Here is a 27,361-nt window from a genome sequence, read left to right as displayed (position 1 = left end):
GAACAAAGTGACCGAGTCGCTTCCAAGAGCTGCCCCCCAGATCCCCCACAATTCTTCTTCTTTTCCAATCTCTCTCTCTCTCTCTCTCTCTCTCTCTCTCTCTCTCTCTCTCTCTCTCTCTCTCTCTCTCTCTCTCTCTCTCTCTCTCTCTTCTTCTCTCTCTCTCTCTCTCTCTCTCTCTCTCTCTCTCACTCTCTCTCTCTCCTCTCTCTCTCTCTCTCTCTCTCTCTCTCTCTCTCTCTCTCTCTCTCCTCTCTCTCTCTCTCTCTCTCTCTCTCTCTCTCTCTCTCTCTCTCTCTCTTACTATCTCATCTCTCCCTGATCCCGTAAATATCCGGTCCGCTTTCCTCGTCATCCCAAAGAAAGATCTGTTCAATGTCTCTCCATGTAGTTGGCATACTTTTCTACGTTACTAGCTGACCCGGTGTGCTCTGCTAACCCTTTTTATTGGAAAAAAATAATTTCGCTGAAATTATTGTAATTAAAATAAACTTTCTTTAAATTTAAAATATCAACATTAATAAAAAGCAAACTATTTTTTATGGCATCGGAGCTTCTAGATTGTCTTAAATCTCAACGTAACTTGAAGATAGAAGGAGCCATCTTTTAGAAAAAAGAAATAGGACGGATCTTCAATACAATAAATAAACCATTTAAATAAAAAACGCCCCTTTTGAAGCGGAAGGGGTTTCTAGATACATGCAAATTCGTAAATAATCAAAAAGAGTGCCAAACTTGATGAAAACACCAAGACATTGGTTTTGTTCCTAAGATATATGTTACATTTATTGAATATGAGAGTCTTCATTCATTGAAATGGGAAGCGTCTATGAATACAATAAATCAACTAATTTCATAAAAACGTATTTGTAACGTGTTGCGCTCGGAATTCTCAGGCTCAGGAAAAAACGAATCCTTGTAGTTTCAATATAAAATTTACTCAAAGCTACAATAAATACAACAATTAGATTGAACAGTACATACGACATTTTGCTATCCTACATTTAAAGTTTTTCCTTCACTCTAGATTATTTTCCTGATGGCTTTCTTCCTCTCTTTCAGGCCCTAATAACATCATCAAATCTAATTACATACAAAGTACAAACTTAACATTCAGATAAACACTTACGGTCGGTAGCTCTGAGATGAATGACTTCTGTCAACAGTCGGGCACTCGGGTCACTGAATCTTAACATGAAATACTTAGTTTTTATTTGAAAAAAGCTTTTTGTAACTTACGGTAGCAATCAACTATTTTCTTTCCAGTGATTCAACGTCTAAATATCAAAACATCCATTAACTATCGCATTCTTGATAATTCTCTATCTTCTACTTACAGCGCTCACAGATCAATTTCAGACTATCGGTCAAATTATCTCAATAAGGAGTGTTCATTTTACAAAACGGACACTTTGTTATTCATTTATTGACCAAATTACATAGAGTTTTCTGTAAAACATTGCAAAACTATTCCAGAACAAGAAGAAAGTGAGAAATTTAACCAAAAGTTTTCAACGATAAAATTGGTGAACTTTTCCTCGAACTCTCCTCATAAGCCTCTTTACAGATTCCGGCTTTACTTTTCGGCTGGCTTTTGTCCACATTTTCTTGAACTCATCGATGGACTGTGCTTCTCTACCATCCACCCGAAGATTGCGCTTGATGATTGCCCAGTAACGCTCTACCGGGCGCAGCTCAGGACAATTTGGCGACAATTTCTTCTTTCTCAACAAAACATATCTTGAAGGATTTCAGTAGTTTGAGAGTGTCTGGAGCGTAGGGTGCGGAAGCAAGGTCAGGCCAAAACAATGATGGGCTTGTATGATGACGATAAAGAGGAACAAGACGTTTTTCGATGCATTCCTCACGATAATTTTCACCATTGATGGACCTGTTGTGAAATATGGCGAACTTCTTTCTCCGCAAGAGCAGATAGCTTGCCAAACAAGCACTTTTTTGCCAAACTTTTCGATTTCAATGGATCGCTTATCATGAGGCATTTTCTTACCAACAATTGCGTTGAAAAATTGCGGCCCAGGAAAAGCGGCTGTGTCCAGTTTGCAATAAGTTTCATCGTCCATCAAAATTCAACGGTTACTTTTCTTCTTCAAAATCGTATCCAGTCTCCGACATAGCTGCTTCGCTCGTTCGTGCTATTCCGTGCTCCTTTTAGGATGTCTCTGCTTACTGTACGTTTTATGTTTACGACGGTCCCAACGGAAATTTTCAGTTTCTTGGTAATTCTTCGAACAGAGTTGTTTTCATGTGACAACAAAAGCTAACACATTTCTTCTCGATTTGTGGATTCACTTCGCCTCTTCTGGTTTCGGATCTTGGCAAATCTTCAAGAGTATGGTGCTCTCCAAACTTCCTGATGATTTGATAAACCGCAGACTTCGATCGTTTCACAAGCTTTGCAATATTTCTAAACGATAGTCCATCTGAGCAGTACTTTTTTATTATGAAAACACGGGTTTCTTTATCAATTCGTCCCATTTTACGAAATCCAGTCGCTTTCTCACAAAAAAAATATGTCAGTGGTTTGTCAACAAACTTTTATACACGATGAAACCAGTTTCATCAAATTTGGGTTAAACGTCAACTTTTTATCGTAACATCTAGGTGTCCGTTTTATAAAATGGACACTCCTTAGTTGCAATGCCCGTTATCATTTTAGAATTACAATTAAAACTTTCTAACTTACAGTCACTACCTTTCGTCTTCACAATAATAACATAATGGTGCCAATACTTGCTGGAAAGCTGCTAACATATTTTCTCACCAATGTATTTATTTATCATTCCCGCGCAAAATCAATTTTATTATTTGTTTACGTTTAATTTCTTCGATGATTGTTAAAATTTTGTCATTTTTTTGTTAGTTTTGTATAGGGCCTTCATTTTTGGAAGAGTTTGAAAGTGTAATAGAAACCATTTCCGGTCTTGAAAACGGCCCTACACCAAATTTTAAGTTGATCGGTTCTGTAGTTTCTGGAAGTTGTTCGAATTGGGTCAAACTTTTGTTAGTTTTGTATGGGAGCCCTTCTTTTTTGGATTTGAAGGGGGTTGGAAGCATTATAGAAACTATTCCCGGTCTTGAAAATGGCTACACACCACATTTCACATTGATTCACATTTAGATTTGAAGGGGGTTGAAAGCATTATAGAAACTATTCCCGGTCTTGAAAATGGCTACACACCAAATTTCTTGCAATTGTTCCTCCTCCTCTTTTTTGGATTCGCAAGGGTTGGAAAATATTATAGAAACTAATTCCGGCCTCGAAAACAGCTACACACCAAATTTAACGTTAATTGATTCAGTAGTTTCTGAAAATTGTTCGAATTGTGTCATATTTTTGTTAGTTTTGTATGGGAGCCCCCCTTTTTTGGACTTGGTGTTGTTTGAAAGTATAATAGAAACTATTATTATGAGAGCCCCCCTCCCCCTCCTTGAAGTCGGAGCGATTTGAAGTATTTTAGGAACCATCTCCGACCCCAAAAACTCTTACATACCAAATTTCACATTGATCAGTTCAGTAGTTTTCGAGTCTATAGGGAACAGTTTAGTGGGTCGTTTTACCTCTGTTCCGTTGCGGGTTTTCCGTTACAAATCATGTTACTATGCATGCAGAAAAAATCAAAAATATGTGCGCTAACAATCATAGCAGCTTTGCCTACTAGCGACACGTCGCATACGTTGCGACGTTGAAAATAATAACGACGCAGCGCAAATTTCCTAGGAGTCTTGAAGCATGCAAGGGGGTGAAAGAGAAGAAAATTTCCGAACTGACATTTCTGTATCGCACTGACGTTTTGGTACCAAAATTCCATTGAAATCAAAGGGGAACTGACGTTCTGGTTAAAAAAAGTCAGTACGGTCCGTTTAAATGTGAGTTGACAGTTGCTTCAGTCCTTTGGAAGCATGCGATTGATGGCCCAAGGAAAATGTACATAAATAACATAAACATCGAAATCGCCTACTGAACTGAAAAAGGAAAAACAAACCTGCGAATGACAGGAATCCCTCTAGTAAAAAAGCGTCGCTAGTCCTACTGTCGCTATTCGGTTTGGTGCTATATACATAATAAAATGTCTCGAGTCGAGTCTGAGACTCTCGACTTCATGCAGAGCCTTCAAAAATCTTTCGCAAATTGTCGTGATTTATTTAAAGGGTTGGAAATTTAAATTTGTTTGCGTTGTTTCTTATGATTATGTAAACAAAAAATAAGGGAACCAAAAATTCAAAACAAATTTCAATTCCGTCCCTATACAAGCTTATTTTATTTTTCCAGGTTAGACTAATCTAAGAATCTTTTTTTTTAATTGTGACCATCGTGAAACGTTTGATAACAACTTTATTAAATATACATTGGATTGAGATGAAAATTTGCACATGGAAGTTTGAATGGACGGGCAATTGATTCGAGGAGTTCAATGGGTCGAAATACTTACTAAAGGTGATAAAATTCCCATATTCCACAGTTTGCCTGTAGCTCTTCTTGCCCCATTCGAAAAAGCCGCATGTGGAGTGACAAAGTAGAATTGGATATTTGTTCCGGCATAAATGTTTATTTTTTCATGACCCTTAAATGTTTCTTTTGTCTAAAATAATTGGCTCAATTCAATAAAACTGATAAAATAATGATTGAAAAATGTGAAAACTTAATGGATGTTAAAAAATACGGATTCACTATCGATATTCTCATCACTTTGGGGGTTTAGAAATTTTCTTTGAGCTGTCAATACTACTGAAGTTCATGTGTCAGTTGAATAAAAAAAAATAAACAAGCATTAAGAACCAAATTACACTCCACCACTCCAGTTATCAATAAGCACATCAACACTCCTTTGATGCTCAGACTGTGTAATTAAATGTTACTTTTTTTCTTACTTCTATTGAATGGGAATTTCAACCTCAAGAGGACGATGGCTGTTGACGATTGAGCTTTAATCGACTTATTTATCAGTACTATTATAAAGTATAGTACTCGATGAAAGATAGTTTACACGAAAGATTTTCTAAGAGAGTACGGACGAATGATGTATTGGTTGTGAATTTAGGAAATTTAAAAAAAAAAGCTTTGACTAGAAAGGATCCTTTTTTGGATTTAATTCAAAGGTTACTCTAAATTCTATAAGGTACACCGGGGTAAGTGGGGACGGTGGCTATTAAAACAATACTGTGAACTATTTTTTCAAACTTTTAATGCAGAATGTTAAATTAACTTGTAATCTATCCAATAACTGTAAAAGAGATACGGTTCCGACAATTGCGGATGTTTACGGTGACTTTTTATAAATTTTATATTTTTAACTACGATTTTTCAATCGCAAATTTCTCGTCAACTATCTGGCTCTTGACGAAAAACTTTACATTGAAACAATCCTTATATTCGAAACAACCAGTTAGGAAAAGAAACGACGGTTAAAAATTGAGAAAAAAAGGTTTATTTGCAAAAATCTAAAATTTTGTCTCCAAACCCTACCTGGGGTAAGTGGGGACGGCTTTATACATACTTGATGTTAACACATTTTTTCAATTTTCTCTCCTTCATTCAATACAATTTAGCTTTATTTAGCATTCAGATCATGAAAAGTTGGGAAAAGTACTTGTTTTTTCTAAAATAAGTATATATTTTCGAAAATATCGGATTACACACAATAATAATTGAAAGATGCCTTATTAATAGTACCATGAACTTTTTTCAAGATTTCGGACGGTTCGAGCAATAATTTAAGTAACGTATTCAACACAAATTTGTTGAGAATTTCCTGAGAAATCAAAGGGAAAATCTGCCGTTCCCACTTACCCCATAAAGCGGGGTAAGTGAAGACACCAGCAGTCCATAACAATTTACGTGATAACTTTTTTTGCTTTGCGTCTATCAAGCTCATCTCTTCAGCATTTGAGAACAACATGTTCTGCATTACATTGAATGCGATTTTATTAAAATTGACCTACTGCTGATTTTTTAATGATTTTTTAAAGTTGAACTATACGAAAAACCGTCCCCACTTACCCCGGTGTACCTTATTTCCCTTTCTATCATCTTTTTCTTTAAACTAAAAGTGTTAAGCTAAGTAAACGATTGTCAAAACAAAAACGAGTTTGGCTCCAAAAAACCTGAAGCTATGAGCCGTTTCAAATAAAGAATTATAAAAAAAACTAGAAGATACTGCTGGTGTTGATTGAGGCATGATTTCATTTCCGAGGCGAGGAGACACATAAGCTTTATTTTTGCTGCATTTAGTTAGTTTCTTTAAATTTTCAATTCAGGATAACGAGTAATACATCACGGAAAAGGATTCTTGCGAAATAGGACATAATGACATGAGTGACAAAATAAGTAAATTTATGTAAGTGTATTTTTTTTTATTTCTAAACTTTCAAAAACAGCTTAACAATTTGACAAAACCTATGTGATTATTTAATCTGTTGAAATTTGAAACACGACAAAATTATAGATAGTACAGCTTCTTCTCCATCAGAGCATTTGGTGCTTGGTGCAGATACTGTCCGGCGAATGCGGCCAGCTTGTGGGCATACTGGCATACGGCCGGAACCCCTACCGTACCGGACCAATTGTAGTACAGGTGCGTCTGCTTGAAGGTGTACTGCTGCAACTTGTCGGCATCGAGTCCGGATTCGTCGAACAGAATGTTGTAGGAAGTCGGAGAAACCGTTCCCTGGCGGACGCTCTGCGAAACCAGATAGAAATCGTTCCTTTCCGGGAGGGTAATGACGTCATCTACGATGGTACCGGGTTTGGGATTCCGCTTCTGGTGGAACAATCGGGTGTTGATGCGTTTGTTAACCACGAAGAACGTCATTCGACTTGGGGTGTCTTTGTAGACTTGCTGGAGTTTGGCTTTGATGGCATTGACTTCGTGTTCGTAGACGTACTGCAGTTGTCCTTCGCCAACTCCATCGCGATAGATGATGATCCGTTGTGGAAGTGAGCCTCCGAAATCATCACTGTAGGACCGAATCGCTTTCACCACGTTCAGGGCCATAAAGTTGGACAACTCTTCGCCACTGGAATGAGGATTGACCGTAGAGTAGAAACTAGGATGTTGAACTCGTTCGTTGTACATGCTGGCGACCATTGCCCCGTAAGACTTGGACTTGTCCCTGCTATCGTGGCACACATCGAAGCCAATCACCATCACCGACTGCAGGGATCTCTTCATAATCCAAGGGATACCACCGAGTTTACAGTTCAACTGGATGGCAACTTTCGTAGCGACCGACATAAGCGTCCGGACATTACCTCCTTTTGGTGTGATCGTCCTCGATTTGATAACCTGGGTAGCGACGGCTCGATCGACGCAGCACTTTTTCTTAATCGCCGCGTAACGATCAGCTTTGTCGTTGCTCACCAGGCACATGATGAGCTGCGGATCCCGTTGCAGAACCTGGTTAAGCATGTTGACGTAGTTAGGCGTCGAATCCGTAGGAATACTGACATGCTGTGGTTCCTCGATCTGGAAGCGCATTCCGCGAGCAGCCTGGCGAAGGCACTGTACAAAATCGGCTACTAGTTTTTCTGCATTGGCCGGTACGATCACACACCAATTAGTCAGTGCAATCGACAGGTACATCGGGTTTTTACGGAAGGCCATCTGCCACTCGGCCATGTCTCCTGCCGAGACGGCACAGTTGACTTGTTGCGGGTGGAACATAATGGTTTCCGGTCTGAGGACACGAGCTGGCACTTCCACGAGACGACGGTCCAGCTCGGTTTTCCAAAACTTGAACACTTCGGCACTTTCCGGGCACTGTTGAAGACGTCTGTTGAACACTTCCAAACGCTCGATGCGACGATCCGGTGCGAGACGAGTGTGGTCGGACATCGCTTTCATTAAACTGTAAAAAAGAGAGAGAGAAATAATTATTAGTAAACATGTTGAATTGTTTCCAAAGTAATAATTTAACTTACTTGAAATTCTTCCGCATATCATCGTTTATTCCGGTCATTCGAACCAACTCCGGCACCAGGTAGATTAGCTCCGGTAACCCAGCTCGAATGTCTCTTGGCTTTGACCGAGACACCAACATCGGTTGTCGTGGATCCCGGATTATTATGTTGTACCGCTCCTTGAAGTACTGCATGAAGCTGATCTTTCCATTCTGCGTCTCGAAGGTACTCTCCGGCGTGGTATTGTACTCAACATCGTTGACCGTGTAGGTTTTGTTCCGCCCATAGGTGGTCATCACAACTGTTCCCAAAATCGTTCGCGAGTAGTTGTCCCTCCAATTTCCTCCGCTGGCAAAGCAACTCTTGAACAAGTTATAGCACGTGTCTGTTCGAATCACACGATGCGTCAGTTCAGTGCACATCAGGATGTCCTGCTCGTGCTGTCGAATACTGGTCACGTATCCCGGTAATAGCTCAATACCAAACTGGTTGATGGCGACCTTCGCTTCCGGATCGAAAAAGTTGCGTCCAATCAGCTGTAACTTCAAACCGGACATGGCCTTCCGATTGATCATGTTGAAGATCATCAAAGCCGTTTCGTTGGTTCCGTCAATTACGCCGACCTTCCGAATCTTGATCAAGTACTGCTGATCGGTGCGAACGTCTTTAGTGGTCACCTCGATTTCATCGCTCTTCAGCTTGTGGCGTGTGAACAGCTGAGTTCCATCGAAAATGTAACCTCCAATGGTCTGCTTCAAGGTGTAGATCAAGGAACTCATCAGCTTGCCACTCTCCACAGGTGGACTGAAATCGACTCGATACTGGAAAATACTTTCGTGCTCCATACGAGCCACCCGATAGTAGTTCGTCTGCACCATTATACGTTCCCCGGTATAACCCTGCTTCGTAACATTGGAATCGACCGGTCTCGTTCTTAAACAATCCCGGATATACTTATTAGCCCGAACACCTCCACGTTCGGTACCCGAAGCCGTTGAAGGCGCCCTCACAATCGCCTTTTGCTGTACGCTCCCTTCGCTACTACTGCTTGACGTAGTGCGTTCGTTGTTCTGGCCCTTATTTTGCCAATGGTTACTGCCATTCCCGTTCACTGCTGCTCCGTTTCCATTGTTGAACCGTTTTTGTTGTTTGTTTGTTCCCTGATTTCCGTTGTTCACACCATTCACTTGGCCATGGTTTCCGTTGCGATTGTCACTATTTCTATAACCATTTCCGTTGTTCGTGTGGCCATTTTGGTGACCGTTGTTGTTCTGTCCCCGAGGATGATGTTCTCCGTTTCCGGTAAAACCACGGGAACGACCGCCGCGTGCTCCACCACGTCCACCGCGGCCTCCTCCCCTGGTTGATGTTTGCTGACGTTCGGCCATCTTCTCTTAGTTTGTTTGGTATTTGCTAACTTAGCGATTACTTCACTATATGTCTATGCTCGAAGAAACTTCTGCTTCAACTGATACCTTGACGTCTCGGCCAAAACGTTTTATAGCAACCGGGCGGCTTGCACAGGAACAACAAATAAGGGCCGAAATCTGGTTTCACATCCCCAGGTACAAGTTAACCAAGCGCCTGGCGCTTGCGGTCGGGTGCTTCTATTTCTCCCGTAGTATAATCCGTAATAGTACGTACCTGTACATTTAGTACTACCCAGTGTGCTTTGTCTGCAGTTTCCGAAATTATCACTCTGATGTAGTGATAATTTCCAAATTTGATAATGTTTTAATTCTATTAATTTATTATATTACTGTTATTAAGAATTTCTATTCAATAAAACAAACCAACACAACTTCCTGCAATTTTCTAATCTTATCCATATTATGTTATTCATATTTTTCTGAGTTGGATGTTTCGAAATCAAGAATTTTCAGAGAGTATTACTTTTTTTTAGTAGTTATGATTAATATATATTTTTTTTTTAAATAATTTGACTTCCAAGCCGCTTTCTTCTGATGAATAATCGATTTCAACCATCGCTCAAAGTTAAATAAATTTCTTCAAAAGTCTTGCACATGTTCCACTCATAAACTACGTTGAGTTTCATTAATTCCTTTGAAAATTTGTTTTATAAAACACTTTTAAAAGGCGTCTGAGATATGAATGTTTCCCTGAAATTGAAAGCCTACTCAAAACTTGTTTTCAAATCTACTTTAAACAGTATCTTTTAGCTTGGCCATCGTTTTTTAAGCTTTGCGTGGATCCATTCTTTCATAAAGAATGTTCGAAATTACATTCCATAAGTTGTTATTATTTACTTCAAGATTGTTATTACTTCAAGATTTTCTCATGTATACTTTATGACGAAAATTAGGCCAGAACAAATTTCAAAACCTTCTTTTGTCACTCGGAGTTCGAACATCGCGAGGGGGGGGGAAGCTTGTATACAATACAATACATAAAATATTGCATACAATATAATTGCACAAAACCTAAAAAAAACAAGTAATTTTTTATCGAAAAATTCAATAAAATCAAGAACACAAAGGGTGAAATAACTTCCATCTTCCAAAATTTGTTTTTTTCATCTTGTAATCTTTTGGATTCTTGAATTTTTTTTCGAAATTTACATTAAATACTTTAAACTTTATTTATTTCCCCCTTCGGGTTTTTGGAAATTTTTTTGGAATTTGACAAATGAAGAAATTGATGTTTGTTCCAGCCTTATTAAATTAAAAAAATGTGGGGAGAGTGAGGAAACGTGGGCCACTCTTAATATCTCAGATGTGTGTTGAGATAAAAATCTCAATCCAACTGGCATCGTCGTCGCTTTGCGTAGTCATAATTTTCTATATTTTGTTGACTGAAATACGCATCATATGCTTCTTTTATTTATCAAGCTTAAAAAAGTAAAAAAAAAAAATACTTACATAATTAAACAAACACCCGCTAATTCAGGGTGGCTAGCGAACCGGGAAAACCGGGAATACCGGGAAAAACTTTAGAATTTCATCTCGTCACCGGGAAACCGGGAAAAAACCGGGAATTTCGGCACTTCACCGGGAAAATTGTCATGCTTGAGATTTTTTCACGGAATTTCAAAATTATTTCTAAATTTAAGAATAGTTTTTGGCAGTCTTGATATAGATTTATCTCATAAACGCTTATATTTCGTTCATTAGTAAACAACCAAAGTTTGAATCGCTTTTTTAACAAATTGCGGGGCAATTAGATTTCTAATTTTTTTCGCTCTCCGCAAGTGTGCTATACTTACAAGCATCACCCCATTGTTGTAAATTTAATAATTAAACTATTATCGACAAAACTAACTACAGTCGAACCTGGATAAGTAAGAGTCCAAAGAACTGAACATTTTTCTCTTTTATATGCCTTATGTAAAAATTGTATCGAAAACAAGCTCCTGCCGGAATATAAGGTCTTTACTCTGATACAGAATAATATCTCACATTCAAACGGTTAAAGTTCAGCCCTGTCTTATACACGATTTTCTATATTTTTACGAATCTTTAGTTCAAATGACTAGGGCACTACTAAAGTTATTAATTGTTTTGTATAGAAAAAAAAACATTTTTTTCTTCAAATATGTCTTTGGATTTCCTCAAAAAGTTTAACCGCATTCAGATAATAACTTAAAATTTTCCTGCAATCTAATGATTTTGAGTTTTTTTTTTAAGACAAATCTCCATTCAAGTTAACAAGCTGATTTGATATTATGTTTTGATGTATTTTTTTTACATATTTCTATACAAACTATACAGTTTTTTTCTAGAACTCTATAAAAATTCTAGAAAATTTTACAGTGGCTCAAAAGTGCTACATTATAGTTTCAAGATCAATTGACCTCATTTTTTTTGCAAAACTTTTGAAATTGTAGAGCAAAACAACGAATAGAGGCCAATTTCTTTAGATTCGTTTTTAAAAATCATGAAAAAAAATTGATACGAAAAGATTACGTGTTAGTAGCCAAAGTATTTGTCATGATTTCTAACCGTTTAACAAGTGTTACGATACAATTGATAGAAATTTGAGGCCCTTCACGATTATTTTTTTTATTCACCATGGTTTTATATTAAAAAACGAGAATATTATATAGGAAAATCATCATTTATAACCGGGAAAAAACCGGGGAAAAACCGGGAAAAACTTTGGAATTTGAAAACGAAAAATCGCTAGCAACCCTGTAATTGCATCGATGAGGAGCCTAAAGTTTATAACAAAAATATGCTAATACGATTATGATCTTAGTTTTGGCATGTTCTTCTACGTGGAAAAAGAATTTTCGATGAAACATCTATTAGAGTATCAGCAGCGGTCAGGTGTCAAAGCTATAATAACACTCCATTTTGACACTTCGACGGCGCACCGCAAGGTTTCAAACCAGGTGTTATCTTGCTCCTGGGTGTTAAAAAAGCGAGCCAGGAGTCAAATATGAATACCGACCAGCTCCTGATTTGACAGGTGCCAAAGTGTCTGGGGAAAATTTACAAAAGAAAATAGCAACAAACAACAACAACACCTATCGATGCGTCACCAGTGGCAAAAATGGGAACCAGTTTAGCACTTACCAGTGCGCAAATGAGCTGCCAAAGCTAAAATAAGACCGAAAATGTGTCCCGGGTTAACACCTGAGATAGCACTTACCGGTACTGATGCTCTTATTAACACAAACGCAACCAATTTGCAATTTAAAGCTTATGGGGAATCGTGGGTCACCTATATTTTTATGTTTTCATACACATTCAGAACCTAAAATACGTTTTCCCTATCTTCCCCTATCTATCCCCTAAAGTTTTCTTATGCCAAATGAAGAGTTATAAAAAAGATTATTTCCATAAGGAATTTTGCCAAAACGTTCGCGAGCCAGGTTTTTGAATCTGTTCAATCATACACAACTCTCTTTTTTATTTCATCACCTAAAATCGCTTTAAAATAATGAATAATGAATTTTGAAATTACAGTTTTGGGTGAACTCATAATCTTTGCATGTTATTTGGTCAATTTGGATCTAGTGGCCCACGATTCCCCAACATTTTGCAAAATCCAAAAAATATGGATTTTTTAACATTTAGAATTTGGGGAAGATAGCTTATTGAAAATTGAAAAAAAAAACCTTAAGATAGCTAAAAAATATAGAAAATCATACCATTTTTTTTTTCATTTTATCTTTTATAATAAAGAAGTTATGGAACAAAGAAAAAAATGGCCCATATTTTGATATCCTTTTAAACAACTCATACATCCTTTCATAAAACAAATTTACAAATTGTTTTATTAAGGTATTTAACATAAAACAATCTGCGAATCTATAATATACACTGCGAAAAAATGTTGATAAAAAGATAATTTTTGTAATTTTCAAATCTAGTAGTTTAAAAGTTATCACTTAAACTCTTTAAAGAATCTCTCGTTATTAATGTTTTTTTTTCTGAATAAAAATAATACACACATTTTTGGAGAAGAATGTACAAAAATAATCTTCAAGGTAACTAGAATGAGGTTTATGTTATCGACGTTTTTGATGTTTAATGTTTTATTTTTGGCTAATTTTCGGTCTTGGATTTCAAGCAAACAACCTTCTTTTTGAAATGCCCGACGTTTCGACCATTTTTTGTGGTCTTCCTCAAGGGTATTGTCTAATAACAATAACAACCGCTAGACAATACTCTTGAAGTATGGGGTTAAAGTATGGGGTTCCGCAGAGTTAAAGAGAAACACGTCTTGGAAGATTGAAGTTATATTTGCGAGTGATTGAAAAACTTATGATCTAATTACATTGGAGTATCTCGATTGCTGTGATTAGTTTCACCTAAGATCGGCCTACTCCACTGGGTTGATTCTAATCCAGCGTCGATCGCCAACTTCTTGAGTCTCGTAGCCGAAAGGGGTTTCGTCAGTGGATCGGCTACCATATCTTCAGTCGGGCAATAGACAACGTCGATCTCCTTCTTTTGCTTGAGGTCTCGAACGAAATGGTATTTTGTGGCGATGTGCTTCGTCCGATTGCTGAACTTTTCGGTATCCAGCATATTGAGACAACTCTGGTTGTCCTCGTTGATTGTAACGTCTCCATTCTCATCCATGTCGGCCAACAAGCGGGTCAGCCAGATCGCTTCCTGTGACGCCTCGGATAACGCGATGAATTCGGCCTCCGCTGTGGACTTATGCAAACGCACGTTTGCATCCTGCAGCTCCAGCTTATGGTACCTCCGCAAAACTTGAAGACTTGGGGAGCTCTGCTTAATCGAAGACGATAGTGGCTGGTTCCCTTCATGTAGCGGATTACCCTTTTGACCTCGTTCCAATCTCCTTGCGTGGGGCAGCTGGTATGGCGACTCAGAATGGACACCGATGCTGATATGTCCGTTCGGGTGTTGACTGAAAGGTAGAGAAGTTGACCAATTACCTTCTGGAACGCTTGATTATCGGACAACGGCGCCTCCTTCCTTTCCTGCTTGATATAACTCGGATCCAACGGAATTTTGGAGTCCTCGGCATCCGCCATATCCGTCTCTCGAATGATTTGATCGATGTACTGCTGCTGGTTCACGAAGAAATCGCCTTTCTCGTCTCGCTGAACCTCAATTCCGAGATAGTAGTGGATGTCTCCGAGCTCACTCAGTTCGAATTGCTTCTTCAAAGCAGCAATCAAAGTTTCGCAAAGCTCAATTTTCTCGCTAACTACTATCAAGGCTTTTCCGCCCTTCACCTTCCGATAGAGACACGGATCCGCTTTGCATCGCTGGAAACCTTGCTTGCAAAGCGCGGAATGCAGCTTGGAATTCCATGCCCTGGCAGCTTGTTTCAGACCGTAGAGGCTCTTCCTTTTTTTTATTAGTTGATCACCCAGGTGGTAAATCCTTTTTACGGATTGCATTCCAAGGCACGGCGAGCCACCGCGTCCCCCCAGTTTGCTCCTCTGGGTCCATGGGTGCAATTGGACGACTCATGATACTATGTACCCCTACGCCATAAAATCCACCTGGGGCCTCTGGCCATAATTCCCATGCAGACCTGCAACGAAGGCTATACCCGACATGGGAGACCATACTCGCGCAATGCGCTCCACGGCAAATACTCGTTTTTATACGTACTACACCAGCAATCATCGTCCACTCTTTGTCACGATTCACGACTTGCGGGTTGGCAGTCCGTTCGCCGCTACTCGTGGCTCGAGTCCCACACATTCGGTCTCTTGTCACAATTCTAGACGTCATGACCCGGCTCTCCTCGTGACTCGAGACCCTCTCACATCCATCCTCTTGACACAATTCGAGGCGTCAATACCCACTAGGGTGGTCGGATTTACCGGTTTTTTTCAAATCCGGTATTTCGGTATTCTTAATTTATAAAACCGATAAAACCGGTAAAACCGGTATTTTTTAAAGCATATCGAATTCATGAAAAAGTTTCGTCTAATTGCAGTAGGAATGGCATAAAATGCTTAGACTTTATAACGCAATAGATTTAGAAACATTTTCGATTGAAAAATATGGAAAAATAAAGCCAAGACACAATTTAAATTATCCCTTTGTCATAAATCTATCATCATCCTCATGATAATCATAATATTTATCACCTTCATTTCATAATTATAATATCGCTTTAAAATTGCAAAAATTAAAGAAGTTGTATATAATTTTCAACGAATTTTGGTCCTGTTCTCTGTAATACAGTATTCAGATTTAAGAACAGATTTTACAGATTTAGTAAAATTTTAAAAACGTCTTTCATGAAAATGATATACAAAATATATGTATATATTTTTATAAACAAAAAGATTTTACGGTAAATAAAAATTAGGCAAAATACAAAACTCTGTGACAAAGCTTCTGGTTGACTCACATAATTTCAGATTATATGTTGTCCAAAATAGGAATGTTTTCCTCGCAACTTAGGTCGTGATCGCATTCAGTTTGCCTTTCTAACATTAAAACGAACAAATATGAATAAAAATCTATTCAAAATCTAGTTAAAATTCAGCAATAAATATAGTTGTTTTGATCTGATCCATACGTGTTTTACAATAATAGTTTTGCAAATTTATAAAAAGTTTATAATTGCTTTGTCTGGAAAAAGAAAATGCTTCAACAGCGTTAAAAATAAAAACAACAGAATTCCATCAATTACCTTGAAAATATTGATGAATAAATTCCTTACAAATATTTGAACATGTGTTTAACTGCTGACTCTGTTGAAAAATTTAGTATTTTAACACAAAGTAGGGAGTTTTTAATAATTTTTCAACATTTTTGGTTTTAAATTCTAAATTTGTGGAAGCCCGACACCGCTTAGAACGATTTTGATATACTTGGCCTGTTTATAGATAAATAATTTTTCATCTTTTGACCAAATTCCAGTTTTTCAATGAAAAATACATTGATTATTGTTAAGCAATCTTAAATTTCTTGAAGCTGTATCTATTCTTCAGTCGTTGTACACTTAAACAGTCTGCAACTTGAACGTTGTGGAGCGTTAGTTCGATAGCTGATCTGAAATGTGTAAAGTTTCATGAAAAAATATCTTCTAAGAGAAAGATGTCAGCTTGTCAATACTCTTTTCAACGCCACTATAGTTTTAGTCAAAAAAATTACGTCGACAAGTTTTAGCTACAATCAAGCAACAACAAGTTTTAGCAACAATTAGATTTTGAAGCTGATTGAACAAAATTTGAGTATTTGCACTCATACATATTTGGTAAAAAAATAGCTGTGAAAATTTACCGAAAATACCGGTTTTTTACCGTCTCAAAATCCGGTATTTCCGGTATTGGAAAATGGACGGTTTTACCGGTTTTACCGGTTTCGGTAAAACCGGTTAGACCACCCTAATACCCACCTCTCCTCGTGTCTCGAGGGCCCTCGTTCGGTACGTCTTTTGACCCAATTCGAGACGAGAACGACTCGCCTCTCCTCGGGTCTGGAGATATCCACACATCCCACAATTTCTCCGTCTCGACTCTTCGAGGCTCTTCCTTAATCGGCACACCTTGTGCTCTACTCCTTCTGCGATGAAACCGGGTGGTTGCCGCATGTATATCTCCTCCTCAAGATCGCCGTGGAGAAATGCGGTCTTGATATCGTACTGCTTAACCATCATTTTCCGCTTAGCAGCAACGGCCAACAACGTGCGGAAGGTAGTCTGGCGCACCACCGGAGCAAACACTTCGTCGTAGTCGCATCCATACTTCTGTGTGAACCCTTGGGCTACCAGACGGGCTTTGTAGCGAATGATGGTTCCTCGTTCGTCCAGTTTCGTCTTGTACGTCCACTTGCAGCCAACGACCTTTCGATTTCTCGGGGGATCTACCAATTCCCAGATTGCGTTTTTCATCAGCGCGTCGTACTCCTCCTGCATTGCAGCCGACCAACGATCGCCGTCATCACTGCCAAGGGCCTCTCGGGGGGTTTGGGGATCACCTGTTGACCGTTTGGATTTCTTGGCTCGCTTGGAATTGCGACACGTTACCACCAGTCCCTGCTTGGACTCGGATGCCTGAGCGTTACCACCAGTTGGCTTGTGGCGACCAGATTTGCTTGACTCGTGCGATGAAGCTGAAATATCACGAGCAGGTATACTACCTTTGAAACCAATCAAATAGTCAAGTAACTTGCCTGGAACTGCGCGCTCCCGTCCGCTACGCCCTGTGACACGGGTGGATTTGAAGTAGAGTGCGGGGGGAGCGCAGTGGGAATAGTCACGTCTCGTGGAGGATGTAGTTGTTGGTCTTCTTCATCTGATTCGTCATCGGTAAGGATATCTTCCATCGATTTGGGACCCTCGGATTCCGGAACTTTTCGTGAAGTAGTCGGAACCATCATCTCAGGGGTAACTGGAACGTTTCGTGCAGGATGCTGGACAACCGGTTCCTCAAAGTCCAGCTGTATGTACACCGGTTGAGGATGTTGAACCCTGACGACACCCGATGCTGATTGCGACTTTGCTTTTCCTTCATCCAGAAACATAACATCCCGGACCTTCGTCAAAGAGCGTGTCTTGATGTTGTACACTCTATACACCGTGGAGTTTTCCTCGTAGCCAACAAGGATGCACTCTTCAGCTTTGACGTCCCATTTGCGTCGTTTTTGTTTCGGAACGTGAGATGCGATAAATCCGGCTTTCTTCCTGACCAGATTTCCTCAGGCGTCTTGGTGTGACCCTTGGTTGGTGACCGATTCAACAGGTAAACGGATGTGGACACCGCTTCTGCCCAAAAGCGCATCGGAAGACCGGCTTCGAAGAGTATACACCGGGCTCGTTCGACGATAGACCTATTGACTCGCTCCGCCAAGCCGTTTTGCTCCGGGGTGTAAGAGGTAAGACATGCATAGAATCGATAGCTGTTATTATTTCGTCCGAGTACTGTTTCCAGTCGATGTGTCTTGTAAGGTCATATGTCATATTTATTGTGTTTGAAGAGCTGACCCCTTTGGTGATAGTTATTTCGATAGGCAAGTGATCACTACCATTAGGATCATGGATCACCTTCCACTGGCAATCAAATGATAGTGAATTTGAGCAGAGCGAGAGGTCAATTGCACTTTGCCTTGCAGGTGGTTTAGGTACTCGTGTTTTTTCACCCGTGTTCAAAACCGTTAAATTGAAACTGTCGCAAATGTCATAGATAAGACTAGAAGGACTATCGTCAATTTGTTCTCCCCAAACAGTTCCATGTGAATTGAAATCACCCAGGATCAACGTTGGCTCAGGGAGCACTGAGCACAGGTCCTCTAGGTGACTTCGATCCACTGCAACTCTATAAGGCCAGTACAAACTGACAACACATAAGTCCTTACCTCTTATAGTTGTATGACAAGCAACAGCTTCAATTCCGCCTGATAAACGAAGGTGAATTCTGTAAAAGGAGTGGCGCTTATTGATCCCCAAAAGCACCCCTCCATAAGAATCGTCACGATCCAGACGGATGATATTAAAATCGTGGAAAGAGATGTTAGATTGAGAAGAAAGCCAAGTTTCAGACAAAGCAAAAAAATCGCATTTAGTTTTATGAAGTAAATAATTCAGTGATTCCACTTTTGGAATAAGACTACGACAATTCCACTGTAGAACAGTGATGTCTCCGACCTCTTGGTTTAAATTAGCCATCGAGAGAGACAAACACTGAAAGGAGGGCCCAAGTTTGCATCAACTGCATTAAAAATGTCTTTACAACAGGAAGCATTGCATAAACAATGCCTCTGATGGTTTCCGATATGTTAAAACACGAGAAAATTCCGTTCAAAATGTCAGAAAGCTTAAAAAGCCCAGATGATGTAGTTGGTTCTGACAAACTCGCGTTATGGGTTTGGTTTTGCAAAGTTCCCACAGTGTTTGGTTTATTCTGTATAGGTACATTTCCGTGAAAGCCTGGAGGAACTTGTTTTTCTTTTTCGGAAGATTTTTTTTTTCAACCCTGATTGGAGAGGAAACCGCAGGAATTTTTGTTGGTATTCTAGGGGAAGGCGCCTTTGTTCGCTTCCGAGAGGCTCCTGCAAAGAAAACTGGTTGGATTTCATCAGCTGTGTCTGTGTCCTCATCGGCGGAGAGGCGCTCTTCAATATGGCGGCATAAGAACGTTTGGAACGTTCTTTTAAAGAGCGCCTCTGTTTATCCCAGGTGCCTTTAAATGCCTCGCAAGAGGAGATATCATGGGGTGAGCCCCCGCAATAGACACATTTCTGTTCTATTGCTGAGCACGCTCCTTCCCCATGATTCTCCCCACAACGTGGGCATCGCTGCTTATTGAAGCAGTGTGCCCCAACTTGATGCAGTTCTTGCACTGCATGGGACGAGGCACATAAAGACGTACTGGAAGCCTTAAAATTCCGTCAATCAAGACGTAGTTAGGGAGGGCAGTTCCCGTGAAGGTCACACGAATCGAGTCTGAAGGAGTATACTTTTTGACTCCATCAACGTCGGTGGCAGTTCTGAGTTGACGACAATCCAAGAAATCGACAGAAGTCGAATCAAGGCTCTTGAACTTGCCAACGCTGCGCCGTGAGACTTATTCAGACGTATTCAGCCTCCAGACTCGATTCGGTGATCACGCCCTCGATTTCCACGTCTCGAGACGGAATATAGAGCTGATACTCTAAGTTGAAAAAATTACTCGCAAGAATCCCGTTTGCAGCCTTCCGGTCGGCCAAAACAACGCGCAATTTGTTCGGTCTTACCTTGCTTACACTGGTAACGGAGGAGCCACCTAGCCAGATCTTTAGTGATCTGCACTAAGTTAAGTTTTTTCCGTTAGTTTTGGGCCGGATAAATACCACCCAAGGCCCAGAGGAGGTTGAGTAAACTCGGAGTCGGGTTGTTTTTTCCGCAGCTGCAGATGGAGGAGCAATATCAACTGCCGGACAAGGATGAGCATTCGAAGGACCAGTTACAGCTGAATCCTCAAGATGCTCCTCATCTTCGTTGATGATTTTCTTACCATCTACAACTGGCGGGTCCGACCCCCCGCCTTCGCTCATATTTCATGAAAATAAAAGCGAAGCTCAATTTGATCGAAATATATATAACTAGCTGACCCGGTGTGCATTGCTACACCTTGCAAAAATAAATGTAATTTCTAAAAATTTATTCAAATTAAGATTTTTGTAAGTATTTTTTTTTTTAATCAAACCTCATCATGGTTTAGAACCAACAACTTTGAGATAAGAGCTGCAGCTGGAGTTCAGAATTACAATTCAAAGATGGTATGTATATATTATTTATTGAAGCCTGATCTCTAAACTTGTTTTTCAAGTTCTGAAATTTGTCCTCTGTTTTTAAAGTTTCATAATGACTCAAATAATGTCAATATTTATGGATTTTCCACCTTTTTCCCCAAAATGGGAAGTTACGAACTTCTATAAAAACATTTGTCACATCTATTTTTGAGTTATGCTTAATATCCGTACGCAAAAAAACCCTCTTTTAAAATATGGTCCCTTCTTTTAAAAGCTCTTTATATTAAACTTACATGGGAGCTCCCCTATCTTTTCCAATTTTGTCCCCCACTGCTTGAAAAAGGTAGGCTGATTTACCCGGCTCGAGTTTACATAAATTTTTTTTTTTTTTTTTTTTCAAATATCGTTTATTAAGGCCTAATTACTTTTTAATGAAAGTTTTCACTGGCCGAGGGTCATTTGTCTTAATATTAGGGGAAGGTTGGAAGGGGTTAGGAGAGGGAGAAGGGAGTTGAGGGGGTTTGGGGGTAATCGATTTGATCTGTTCCATTTGGCTGGGGGATCCATTTGCTTTCTCGCAACGTACTTCTTCGGCCTCGTCCGATGATTGCGTTGGAGAGGGTTGAGGGGTTATCCGTTTCCGGGGGGGAGATGCTGGTTTGAGATGTGTAGTGATTTGATTTGTTCGCTTCTGTTGGGTAGTCTGCTGCTGTCGTTGAATTGCTTCCTTCTGTTGAATCTGGGCTGGTGGTTGAGGTGTGCTATTGTTCGTTGTTTTCGGTTGTTGCTGGTCTGCCGTTCTTACAATGCTGGCGAATGTGGTTGGTGTGCTGTTCTTTTGCTGGATCATTTTTCTTGCGGCTGCTATTGGAATATTCTGTTCGGTGGTAATTTTCAAGGCGGCTGTTTCGGCTAACCAAGTCGGGCACGATCTATTTATTGGCGAATGACCTTCAGTTTTGCAGTTCCCACAGTACGGATGATTTTTACAATTCTGGCTGTCATGCTCATTCGAGTTGCATTTGCTGCACGAGAGGGGGCTGGTGCATTTTTGTTTTGTATGTCCGTACTGAAGGCAATTCCTACATAACAGGGGCAACGGGTAGTAGAGTCGGGTTCGCACTCGGAGGAATCCAAAATGGATAAACTCCGGTATGACCGTGCTACTGATCGTTAATATCAGCGTAGGTGTACCGACAACTCCAGCGGGAGTTTTTTTTGTGATTCTCCGCACTTCAATCACTTTTTGGTGCGACAATTCAGCGAGCAACTCTTTTTCATCCATTGATTGGGCTTCTTGACAAGTGACAACACATTTTCGTTTGTTAAGACTGGGATGGCGTGCGATCACAATTGGCGTGCCATCGGTCAGACATGTCAACTTAGCAAGTTCTCGAATCTGATCTTTACTTCGGGTTTTGATCACGTACCAGCCTTGTTTTTTTTCGAAAAACCCTTCGATTTTCCCAACTTTCTCTACTGACCTGCCTATAATGAAGGGATTCTGCGGAAGTTTGTGTCCATCAGCTGCTTTCAGAATCACGTAATAGAGACGACCATGCAGGTTTTGTGGGTCCATCCATTCTGGTATCGTCCTATCTGGGGGTTCACCCGGCGACGGACTCATCGCACCGCTATCACTTTACACTGTTCAAACTCGGAAACAATTAGCCTTTGTCTTGCGAGGACCGACGAAAAAAGCGACCGGTCTCGCTCGAGGCTGAAGAATAACTCCTTTACATAAATTTCTAATTGAAAGAAAATTATTGTACATTGTACTTTATGAAAATAGATTTTTGAAAACCGATCAATAGCGTGAATCGGGCCAGTTTTTTTGAGTATATTCCTAAAATTCTGTATTATGAGTACTTCCTTCCGAAGCAGTTTGAAAATCTATCCTTTTTGCGTCAAAATTATGTTAAAAAAATGTTTTGCCATATGCCAAACTCGTGGACATGAGACATTATAGCTTGAAGTATTCCCAAAAAAAAAACTTATCATGGTATGAAAATTATCGATTTTATACAGTGCAATTTTTTTTCTTTTTAGTAAATTTATTAAAGCAAAAAATATCAGTTGCATCACAAAATAAATCCTCCACGTTTTTTATTTTCTCTTTGAAAGTCAAATATTCAAAAAAGTTGGCAAAAACAAATTTCTAAGTTAACATTTGTCCCGTATATTGGGGCACGTGTTAATGGAAAGCTTATTTTCAGATGCGTCAGAGTAATGGCTTTGAAATGGATTTAATACGTATATCTGTTTGTTTGTTTTATCAAGTTTCATTGACCTTCATTTACAAAGACATTTAAGAATTTTAAATATCCGCTTCAGTTTCAACTTTCGGAATACCCTTTCTGGTCTTTTCAACATATTGAATCGTTTTAAAGATTTTTTTTTTTTTTTTTTTAATATGTCTTTATTTGTATCAATACATCATTACATTTATATTACATTTTTTCATTAAATTAGGTGTTCAGCTCAATAATGAACTGTTCAGAGCCCTATAGTTAACTAGATATTAAACATTTATTTGTAAGAATTAAATTTGCTTATCGCAATTAAGAATTTAATGTAGGAGAACATCCTGTAATGGCAAAAATATTTTAAACTTAAAACTAAACACTATCCTAAAATTAAACTAGTTATAAAGAGAACGAATCTCTGCGATGGAAGACTGCATCGATTTGCCTCTGAAGTTGGAGATGATTTTGTTGGCCATCTCTTCGATCGATTCAATGCCCGCAATCCGATGAAGATCTTCGGTGCTGTGCCAAGGTGGAAGCCGCAAAATCATTTTCAGAACCTTGTTCTGAATCCTCTGGATGGCTTTCTTCCTCGTCGCGCAGCAGCTAGACCAAATCGGAACTGCATACATTATCGCTGGTCGAAACACTTGTTTGTAGATAAGTAACTTATTTCGCAGACACAACTTGGATTTCCTGTTGATGAGAGAATAAAGAGATTTAGTATATTTATTACACTTAGATTGAATATCTTCAATGTGATTTTTAAAAGTAAGATTCCGATCAAGTGTAAGTCCCAAGTACTTCACGTGATCAGACCATTCTAATGAAACCCCATTAAAAGTTATGGAATGATTTTCATTAGGTTTTAAAAAATTTGCTCTTGGCTTATGGGGAAATAAAATAAGTTGAGTTTTGGAAGCGTTAGGAGAAATTTTCCACATTTTCAAGTAATTCAAAAAGGAATTTAAATTTTGTTGCAATCTACTGCGTACCACCCGTAAATTCCGACCTTTGGCTGAAAGCAAAGTGTCATCAGCAAACAATCTTCTACCTTTTCCTTCTGGTACATCAGGAAGATCAGAAGTAAAAATATTGTATAAGATTGGCCCAAGTATACTACCCTGAGGGACACCAGCTCTAATGGGTGTCCTTTCAGAGCATGAATTTTGATAGCTTACTTGTAAAGTTCGGTTAGTCAAATAATTTTGAATAATTTTGGTGAGATATACAGGGAAATCAAATCGAGCTAATTTAGCTACTAAACCTTTGTGCCAAACACTGTCAAAAGCTTTTTCAATATCAAGAAGAGCAACACCAGTTGAATAACCTTCTGATTTGCTAGCGTTAATCATATTAGTTACACTCAAAAGTTGATGTGTAGTAGAATGTCCATGACGAAAACCAAATTGTTCATCAGGGAAAATAGAATTCTGATTAATGTGAATCATCATTCTATTCAAAATAACTCTCTCAAAAAGTTTACTTAAAGATGGAAGCAAACTAATTGGTCGATAACTTGAAGGCTCTGAAGCACTTTTTCCAGGTTTTAAAATTGGAGTTACTTTGGCATTTTTCCATTTATTGGGAAAATAAGCCAAGTGAAAACATTTATTGAAGATTTTAACTAAAAAATTTAAAGTGCTTTCAGGCAACTTTTTAATAAGAATATAGAAAATCCCATCTTCCCCCGGAGCTTTCATATTTTTAAATTTTTTGCAAATCAATTTAAGTTCATCAATATTTGTCTCACAAGAACTTTCAAATACATTTTGTTTAGAAAGAATACCATCAAATTCAAGGGAAATTTGAGCATCAATTGGACTTACACCGTTTAAATTAAAATCATGAGCAGACTCAAATTGTTGGGCCAATTTTTGAGCTTTTTCTGCATTCGTTAAAAGAAGTTTATCCCCGTCTTTCAAAGTAGGAATTGGCTTCTGGGGCTTTTTCAGAATTTTAGTTAATTTCCAAAATGGCTTTGAGTAGGGTTTTATGTCCTCTACTGCTTTTGCAAAATTTTCATTACGAATAAAGTTTAAACGACGTTTGATCTCTTTTTGAAGGTCGCAATAAATAAATTTCAAATAAGGATCCCTAGTACGTTGATATTGGCGTCGACGAATGTTTTTCAGTCGTATCAAAAACTGAAGATCATCATCAATTAAAGGTTGATTAAATTTATGTTTAACTTTGGGTATTGAAGCGGCTTTAGCATTGACTATTGAAGTTGTCAAATTTTCTACAGCCAAATCAATATCTTCAATTGAATTCAGTGGAACGTTTACATTCAAATTACGTTCAATAAAATTCCTATATCGCTCCCAGTCAGCTTTTTGAAAGTTAAAAGTTGATTTTAAAGGGTTTTCAATGGGACTTTGGGATAAAGAAAAAGTTACTGGAAGGTGGTCTGAATCGAGGTCCGCATGAGTAACTAATTGACTACAATGCTCGCCTAAATCCGTTAGAACCAAATCAATTGTGGAAGGATTTCTAATCGATGAGAAACAAGTATGCCCATTAGGATATTCAACAGTGTAATAACCTGCAGAGCAGTCATTAAATAAAATATTCCCATTTGAATTTGATGAAATATTATTCCAAGATCGGTGTTTTGCATTAAAGTCACCAATAACAAAAAATTTAGATTTATTTCTGGTGAGTTTTTGTAAATCTCCCTTCAAAAAATTTTTCTGTTCACCGCTGCATTGAAAAGGCAAATATGCGGCAATAATTATAATTTTCCCCATAGAAGTTTCTAATTCAATTCCAATTGTTTCTAAGACTTTTGTATTGAAAGAAGGAAGAAGTCTAAATTTGAGACGACTATTGATGACAATAGCTACACCCCCACCTTGTCGATCAAGTCGATCATTTCGCAAAATTTTAAAGAAAGCATTGCTTTTCAAGTTAATGTCTGGCTTTAAAAAAGTTTCAGTGATGGCAGCAATATGTATGTTTTGAGTTTTCAAAAATAAAAAGAATTCATCTTGGTTAGCCAGCAAAGATCTAGCATTCCAATTCATAATATTTAAACATCTATTTGGATCCATGAGGGAATCGTAAAGTCATAATAATTTTGTTAGCATAATTAAAAGAAGTTTGGAAAGCTTCAAACATTGAATTTGCTTTCAACATAAGTTGCATCATTTCCATTAAATTTTGATGCAAAAATTTTAATTTTTCCTCAGTAATCTCACCCAAATCAACAAAATTGTTAGGATCAGAAAATGAAAGAGAAGAACAAGTATTTGAATTTCGGGGATTTTCCCAAGCCTTCGCATGAACGTTGAGACTTGGTTTTTTCCCATTTTTATTAGTTATGCCTGGAGAGGGCAACCCATTTTCAACCACCTCTGAGAACGATAAACAACGAGTCTGTGGCGCAGATTCAGCACAGGTAACATTAAAATCACTTCGGGTATTACCCAGCCGTGATTCCAATGTAGACCGAGGCTGAATGCGAACAGGCAGGTTTTTTGCCGGCCCGACGTGTGAAGACGAAAAAGAGGAAGGAGGAGAAGAAACTTTTCTGGAAACTTTGGGATTTTTCCTAGAAGCAATAATTTTTGCCCTGATGGGACAGTCTAGCGAATTCGAGGAATGATTACCTGCGCAATTTGCACACTTGAAAAATTCTGTTTTTGGTTTATCACCACCATAAAGGCATTTAGATTTTTCATGATCGAATGAGCCGCAAAGCATGCATCTGGCATTCATTCTACAATTTTTAGTGCCGTGACAAAAAGCTTGACAACGACGACATTGCGTAATATTTTGAAGGAAATTGGTTGAAGATTTTCGAAAAGGTTCGAATTTGACTCGACAATGAAACATAAGACGAGCCTTTTCAAGAATTTGCAAATTATTAACTTGATCCTTTTTAAAATGGATCAAATAAAGCTCAGGAGCAAAACCAACACTACTGGTATTATTCGTGTTGGTTCTTTTCCTCATTTGAATTACTTGAATTGGAGAAAAACCTAACAAAGAATTTAATTCATTTGTGATCTCATCCGGTGTCTGATCGCCGGTGAGACCACGAAGTACAACTTTAAAAGGACGATCACCTCTAGTGTCGTACGTAAAAAATTGGTGTTTTTTATTATTCAAATAATTTAAAATTTTTTGAAAATCATTAAAAGATTCCGCCAATATACGAGCAGTTCCCCTTCGACCGATCTGAAAAGAAATCTTCACATCCTTGACGGAAGTGACGATTTCCTTCCGAAAGGCATTGAAGTCAGGAATCGTGACCGTTATTGGTGGAATCTTTTCGTTTTTAAGAGTATAAGAAGAAGAAGAAGGTTTCTTAGTACTCTTATCAGAATTAAATATGAATATTTCCTCATCACCGATGTTATGAAGGACATCGAATGAATTGGAAATTTCAACTTTTTTAGCAGATGGCCCTGGATTAGGTTCAGCAATCCGTTTTCTTCCGGCCCTTGAGCCGGCCGAAGACTTCCCCATGCTGGAAAGAAAAGAGAAAATATGAATAAAAGAAAATGAAAATAATTTTAGCACTGAAAAGTGCTGATTGAAATACAGGTAAGGAA

General features: G+C 38.7%; 3 protein-coding genes across 3 annotated transcripts in view; 1 reads left to right on the top strand and 2 right to left on the bottom strand.

Annotated features, from left to right (window-relative positions):
• The window catches only part of LOC129755351 (mitochondrial protein C2orf69 homolog), a 118,571-nt gene that overhangs the window by 7,450 nt on the left and 83,760 nt on the right, over positions 1 to 27,361 (top strand). The window lies entirely within an intron of this gene.
• On the bottom strand, positions 6,459 to 9,306 carry LOC129755343 (protein aubergine-like). Its single transcript, XM_055751784.1, has 3 exons — positions 9,231 to 9,306; positions 7,940 to 8,888; positions 6,459 to 7,866 (listed from the first exon to the last, which is right to left on the bottom strand). The coding sequence occupies exons 1-3, from the start codon at positions 9,304 to 9,306 to the stop codon at positions 6,459 to 6,461; spliced, it is 2,433 nt and encodes an 810-aa protein (XP_055607759.1).
• LOC129760327 (uncharacterized) lies at positions 20,978 to 22,183 on the bottom strand. Its single transcript, XM_055757970.1, has one exon. The coding sequence runs from the start codon at positions 22,181 to 22,183 to the stop codon at positions 20,978 to 20,980; it is 1,206 nt and encodes a 401-aa protein (XP_055613945.1).

This window comes from Uranotaenia lowii, chromosome 1 (genome assembly GCF_029784155.1).
Source record: "Uranotaenia lowii strain MFRU-FL chromosome 1, ASM2978415v1, whole genome shotgun sequence".
NCBI classification, from domain to species: domain Eukaryota; kingdom Metazoa; phylum Arthropoda; class Insecta; order Diptera; family Culicidae; genus Uranotaenia; species Uranotaenia lowii.
The sequence above is the reverse complement of the archived record's forward strand: the minus strand, read 5'-3'. Positions and strand labels throughout refer to the sequence as shown.

Excerpts from the sequence above, each read along its gene's own strand:
- LOC129755343 (XM_055751784.1), bottom strand. The coding sequence starts at position 9,306 with ATGGCCGAACGTCAGCAAACATCAACCAGGGGAGGAGGCCGCGGTGGA. Across the intron at positions 8,889-9,230 it reads AGCACGCGGCGGTCGTTCCC|GTGTTCGGGCTAATAAGTAT; the intron begins GTGGTTTTACCG and ends CCGAACGTGGAG. Across the intron at positions 7,867-7,939 it reads GATATGCGGAAGAATTTCAA|TTTAATGAAAGCGATGTCCG; the intron begins GTAAGTTAAATT and ends TCTTTTTTACAG.
- LOC129760327 (XM_055757970.1), bottom strand. The coding sequence starts at position 22,183 with ATGAGTCCGTCGCCGGGTGAACCCCCAGATAGGACGATACCAGAATGG.